Genomic DNA, 6,678 nt, shown 5'->3' with positions numbered 1-6,678 from the left:
GTGAGGTCGGTGAGGTCTGTGAGGTCAGTGAGGTCAGTGAGGTCTGTGAGGTCTGTGAGGTCAGTGAGGTCTGTGAGGTCGGTGAGGTCGGTGACGTCCTGACCTTGACGAAGACTATGCCTCTGATGAGTTTGAAGAAGAGCATGACTCCCATGGAGGAGGCGTACACAGCGGCGTAGTGTTGCATCAGGGGATTGTCCTTCATGCTGATGCTCACCATTGAACTGTTGCCTCGGGTTTCTGTGGCGTTCTGGAGCAGGACGGCGGAGACATGAAAGGATGAGCAGGAAGAGGAGGAGTCAGGAGGAGAGATCTTATGAAAGCAGGATGGTCAAGAGGAGATACTGAGGAGGTCCTGATGACGAGAAGGAGGTGATGAAGATGATGATGAAGATGAGGAGGAGGTGATGGGGAGGAGGAGGTGATGAGGAGGAGGTGTCTGACCCCGCTGCCCTGGTTGATCCAGTAGCTGAGCCACCACTGGCAGAAGGCAGAGCTTCCCACACTGAGAATAAACAGGACCAGGATCAGCAGGCAGGAGGTGGAGCCACCACACGCCGCCATGTAAAGCCGGAACACGGGCCAGGCCACACCCCCACTCTGCTGCTTCTCCCCTTCAATGTTACATGACCACAAACGTTAAAAAAAAACAACAGAAATGTCAAAAAACAAACAAAACAGAAACATTGTAAAATACTAATGTGCTGAAAGTATAGTAATATCCTAAAATCTTTGAATGTCCTAAAATCCCTTAAATATCCTAAAATCTCTGAAATGTCCTAAAATCCTGGATGTCCTGAGTTATTCCATAAGTAAAGATGAGATCAGAAGTGTGGTTTCATGTTACCGTTATCTTTGATGACCGATATGTTCCTCTTCATTGATGCTGGTTTACTGTCTGCCAGTTTCCTCTGAGAACCACCGGACTTCCTGCTGGGAGCCTGAAACAGTCAGGAGAAAAGGTGAGTCAGACGGATGGACAGATGGATGGACAAACAAACAGACGGACAGACAGGAAGTTACCTCAATGTGCGGAGTGTCTCCCACCTGGAAGTGGTTGAACATGGCGGCGTAGTTTCCATTCAGTTTCATCAGGTTGTCATGGTTACCCTGCTCCACTATACTCCCCTCCCTCATCAGGATGACATCATCACAGTCTACAAGGTACTGCGCACACACACACACACACACACACACACACACACACACACACACACACCCACATTATCTCCACGGCGACCCTGTGCAGTAAAGTGTACTTGTATCCGGCGGAGGTTCACCTGCATTTGGTGGGTGACAAAGATGACGGTTTTGTGGCGAAGCTGCTTCCTGACGGCGTTGTGGAAGATGTGGTTGGCCACATGGGCGTCGAGGGCGCTCAGCGGGTCATCCAGGATGTAAACGTCCCGGTCACTGTAGAGGGCGCGGGCCAAGCTGATTCGCTGGCGCTGTCCACCACTCAGGTTTGCACCACGCTCGCCAATCTGATGGGACAGAGACATGAACGGGTTCATCTCTGCTCTTTGCAGGTGACGTGGCTCTATTGGCTTCTTCACACCGTGACCTCCCAGCATGCACCAGGGCGGTTTGTAGTGTGAAGCGGTCGAGATGAGAGTCAGCACCTCCAAATGTATTTTGGTTTCTTGTTCTCAGTGAGGGTAAATAGAGCATGACATGGACAGGCAGTTTGGCATCAGCAGTGATGCAGGTGCTGCATCGAGGTGGTCCAGAAAGAGCTCATCCGGAGGACAAAGCTCTGAAATCTGAAATCTGAGATCTGAAATGAGTGTCCTCTGGAGGGTGTCTGGGCTCAAAGAGGGTAAGGGGGTCAGTCTGTTGAGTCGGTTCAGGCATGTGACACTACCGAGCTCATGACCACAGGAGAGGGTTTTTAAGTACATCGACCAAACAGAAATGTATCATCCAGTTGGTTTTCTCTGGCTCTCGAGCTGTTGCTTCAACTACAGACTTTAGATCTCTTTCTAAAACTCAGACCGAACTGTATAAGTAAGAAGTAATGATGAAGCGTGAGGAGTATTGCAGATGACCGTCTCCCTAGCAACACTTTCGAGCTCCTCCTGGGGAACCCCGAGGCGTTCCCAGGCCAGACGAGATATATAATTCCTCCAGCGTGTTCTGGATCTTCCCCGGAGCAAATTACCCATTGGATGTGCCTGGAGCACCTCTAACAGGAGGCACCCAGGAGGATCCTGATCAGTCTAAACAACCTCAACTATCTCCTTTCAATGTGAAGGAGCAGCTGCTCTACTCCAAGCTCCCTCTGGATGTCTGAGCTCCTCACCCTCTCTCTAAGGCTGAGCCCTGACACCCCACAGAGGAAACTCCACAAGATCTTCAACTTGCATCTCCGGAACAACTTTTTGTGCATCCCAGGTGAGGTTGGGAACATGGAATCTGAGTTTTCCATGTTCAAAACCTCCATTGTGGAAGCAGCTGCTAAAGATTGCAGTCAAAATGTTCCCTGTTCCTGTTGTGGCAGCAACCAATGAACTGGCTGGTGGAGGAGGCAGCGAAGGAGAAGAAGGAGGCCTTTCGGACCTGTTTGGCCTAGGGGTCTCCAGAAGCACACTTTCGGTTGGCCTCAAGGAAATTCTGGCAACATGCTTTGTTGTGTCGTTTAACACAACGTTATTTAAGATCGTTCATTAATACTAAGCCGCCTTGTTTATGGATGAGCCAGCAAAAACCAACTCGTATGTGTCACCCATCAGTGGGAGCATTTATTGTTCCGTTGTAACGCAGTGCATTCTGGTATTTGTAGGTTTTCCAGCAGAGTACCATGACCTCGGACAAACGTCCAGCATTCACTGGAAGTCATGATGTGAAGAACAAACATGACGTCCTGTTAACCCCTTTTTTAATGATGTACATATCAGATGTCTCAAAAAACTGAACAACGAGGAAAACAAAAAAATGAGGACTCAGAGGGTCGTCAAAAAAGACCTTGACCTAGAGAACATGGTCTGTACTAAACAGGAAGTGATGTCACCTCTGTAAGGTCAGCGTTGGGCAGCAAGGAGAGGTCTGGTCTGAGACAGCAGGCACTCAGCACAGACTGGTACCTGCAGAGACAGACACAAAGACAACCACAAGTTAGTCCTGGTCTAAGATCTGGACCACCTGTCCTCCAGACTGTCCTCATGAACTGTTTGCAAAAGTGAAAATGCAAAGATATCCAAGTAATCGTGAGCCAGTAATTTGGATTTTATGACATTTCAAAGACTCCAGGACGTTTCCAGGATTTCAGGACATTTCTAATATTTTATCATGTTAGGACTGGGACATGGCACTCTATTGGGGGCCAGATTTGGGGGTCCATAAGTTGAGTATCACGGTTTTACATTAATTTTGTAACTTTGTGTTATGGACCGTATGATCTGTAGGGTCTAATTCATAGGGGACACATCGCTTCCTCTGACCTGTCCTCCTGGTACTCCTGTCCAAACAGGATGTTGTCTCTCAGTGTGGCGTTCAGGATCCAGGCCTTCTGAGCCACGTAGGCCAGCCGTCCTCTGACGGCCACACTGCCCTCCAACACAGTCATCTGTGAATGCACCAATCAGGAATCAGTATGTTCCAGCTTGAGTCGAGTGTGAACAAGATGTTGGACATCAGGAGGTAACGTCACCTGTCCTAAGATGGCAGAGATCAGCGAGGTTTTCCCGCTACCGACACTTCCACACACACCGACCAGCTTCCCCTGAACACACACAGGTAACACAGGTGTGAACGCTGAGTGTGCAGACTCAGGTGTGTCAGTGCTGGACCTGACTGCTGGACCCACCTGTTGGACACTCAGAGTGATGCAGTGCAGGGTGCTCTGAAGGCGCGGGCGATGGGGACAGACCTCCTTCTCCTCCCCGTCGTCCTCCTCTGGACTGCAGGCTACATCTCCTCCTCCTCCTCCTCCTCCTCCTCCTCCTCCTCTCAGCAGGGAGCCAGTCACCTCCTCCTCCTCTTCCTCCCCGTCCTGAAGAACTCCTCCGTCTCTGCACCTGAAAGTGACCACGCATTTAGCTCCTCCCCCACTGTAGGGACTGACCAATAAGGTTCAGCCTTCAGACCGAAGAAGAAGACCAGACTGGGACAGTTTACCTGTGTCTGAGCCTGCTGCTCGTCCGGACACTCGGGCTGGGCTGAGTGCTCTGTCCGCCCCCCTCCCACGCCAGACTGGCACCACACATCTCCACGGCAACCCGGGGGTCGCCAGGCAATGCCCGGATGCTGTCGACCTCCAGCAACAGAAAGAGATTCTGAAAGGAGGACAGAGGACAGACAGGGACCGCTGACTAAATTGGACTTCAGATCCGCTCAGCTCATCCATCCATCCTTCATCCATCTATCCATCATCCATCAACCATCCATCATCCACCCATCCATCCATCCATCCATCCATCCATCTATCCATCCATCCATCCATCCATCCATCCATCATCCATCCATCCATCAACCATCCATCATCCACCCATGCATCCATCCATCCATGCATCCATCCATCTGTGCTGGTGCTGTGATCCTGTCTCTGGCCGTGCTCGTGCTGTGGCTGCACAGATACTGTACCTCTGGCTCGCCCTGATCGTGGTCCTGGGTTTGCCGTTGCTGTGATCCTGTCTGAAGCTACGCCTGTGTTGTGGGTCCTGGTTGTGCCAATACATGGGACTCTTATCAACACCAACAATATTTGCACGTAACATAACATGCTATCATAGAGTGCATTTAGTAATTTTACATCTACCATTATTGTAATATGACATGCATCTGTTTCTATTATTGCTGTGCCTCTCTCTCCCCTCTCTTTCCTCCTCTCTCCTCCTCTCTCCCCCTCTCTCTTTCTCTTTCCTTTTTGCCATGATTGTATTTCATTTGTTATTTACAACATCTATCACTCGTCTGTCCGTCCTGAAGAGGGATCCCTCATCATCCTCTGTCGTTCTTCCTGAGGTTTCTTCCCTATTTCAGGGGTTCTTTTTGGGGAGTTTCTCCTTAAGTGATGTGAGGGTCTAAGGGCAGCGGGATTTCGTATGATGTAAAGCCTCTGAGGCAAAACATATTTTGTGATATTGGGCTTTATAAATAAAATTGACTTGACTTGACTTGTAATGTGGGTAGGTAAGTCAGAAGGTGAGTAGGTCAGACCTTGAACCTCTCCATGGCGACTGAAGCCTCTGACAGGGACTTGACGGAGAACGGCGTGACCTTCAGGGCAAAGGTCATTGCATTAAACACAGTCACCACGGTAAAGGCCTACAGACAGGGACAGGAAACAGGTCAGGAGCCCAGCGTTCACAGGTCATGTTTTATCTCTTAGTGACGTACCGTACCTGAGCTGCCGTCAGGTCGAATCCTAGCAACATGTGGGCAGAGAATGTTGCCACGCTTGCAATGACGACAACTATTGGAGCGACGCCCACAGTGATACTCTGGAAATAACCGGTGAGCTCCAGGATCCTCCGCTCCTCCTCACGGACCCCTGAGAAACAGACACGGTCACTGTTACCATGGCAACCGGCTGTCCAGGTGAGCACGTGCAGGTGCGTACGTACTCTGGATATCCTGGGCGAAGGCCTTGACCCAGGCATACATCTTGATGACCTTGATGTGGTTCAGGATCTCGTTCATCTTCTGGACCCGGCAGTCTGTGATGGCCACCCCCTTCCTCCTGAAGAATGCCGTCAGTCTGGAGCTGAACATCTGCTCAGGAAATAACCACTGATTGATTGATTTAATGACTAATTGATTGACGGACTGTCAAAAATTTTGGAGAAAAATTACCAAAACTTTGAAAGATCAACCAAACCCGGTAAAAAAAAAAAAAGAATTGCTGTTAAGTTTTTAACAATCACCCAAAATTTTAATGTAATACAATCGCCAAAACCTTTAAGAGAAAAAAAAAGCCAAAAAGGTTCCTTCAAAATCACCAATTAAAAAAAAAAAGTTAAAAAGAAGATTGCTAGACAATTAAAGGAAAAAAAATCTGCAAAGTTTCTTAGAGAAAATAAAAATTGCAGAAGAATTTGAAAAATTCACCAAATATTTGTAAAGGAAAAAAACGCCAAAAAATTCCAAGGACAAAAATGATAAAAACTTTAAAACAAACAAAACAAAATGCCCAAAAGTTAAAAAAAATAAATAAAAATAAATAAACTTGCTAAAATTTTCTGATAAAAAAAGAATCACCAAAAAGAAAGAAAGAAATCAACAAAAGTTTTTAAAAATCACCAAAAACTTTTAAAGAAAAGGAAAAAAATCGCTGGAAAGTGTTGAAAAACTACTGAACTGTTGTTGTTGGTTTTTTTTAAAAAAAATAAAAAATAAATATATGCTTTATTTATTTTATCTATTTTTATTTTTTATTTTGTCCTGAAGTCCTGCTAACGTCCCCAGTACTGACCATGGTTGGGTAGAACAGGATGAAGACAGCCGATCCCAGCAGAGACGTCGGGCCCAGAATCAACAGATTGTAGACAATGCCGAGAACGGCCACCAGGGGGCCTCCGGCCAACAGACTGCCCACTGCTGCGGCCTCAAACACCCTCTGACCGTCACTGGAACACATGTTCACCAGCTGAGGGGACACAGGGACAGAGACAGAGGGATGGAGGGACAGAGACAGAGGGACGGAGACAGAGGGACAGAGACAGAGGGACAGGGACAGAG

At 48.1% G+C, this 6,678-nt stretch overlaps 1 protein-coding gene across 1 annotated transcript; it reads right to left on the bottom strand.

The window, feature by feature from the left end:
- Positions 1-50: 50 nt before the first annotated feature.
- LOC121966716 (multidrug resistance-associated protein 5-like) lies at positions 51-6,629 on the bottom strand (the record flags this gene model as incomplete). The annotated part of the gene is made up of 13 exons (XM_042516782.1): positions 51-614; positions 848-941; positions 1,024-1,167; positions 1,281-1,484; positions 3,011-3,083; positions 3,441-3,565; positions 3,650-3,721; positions 3,806-4,016; positions 4,117-4,274; positions 5,158-5,265; positions 5,343-5,491; positions 5,565-5,712; positions 6,413-6,629. Coding segments are annotated over 13 exons (2,104 nt in total), but the record flags the coding sequence as incomplete, so codon positions are not given.
- Between the last annotated feature and the right edge of the window lie 49 nt (positions 6,630-6,678).

The sequence above is a fragment of the Plectropomus leopardus genome, unplaced genomic scaffold (assembly GCF_008729295.1).
Source record: "Plectropomus leopardus isolate mb unplaced genomic scaffold, YSFRI_Pleo_2.0 unplaced_scaffold25661, whole genome shotgun sequence".
Lineage (NCBI taxonomy): Eukaryota > Metazoa > Chordata > Actinopteri > Perciformes > Serranidae > Plectropomus > Plectropomus leopardus.
Note: the sequence above shows the minus strand (reverse complement) of the source record. Positions and strands in the feature narration are given on the sequence as shown.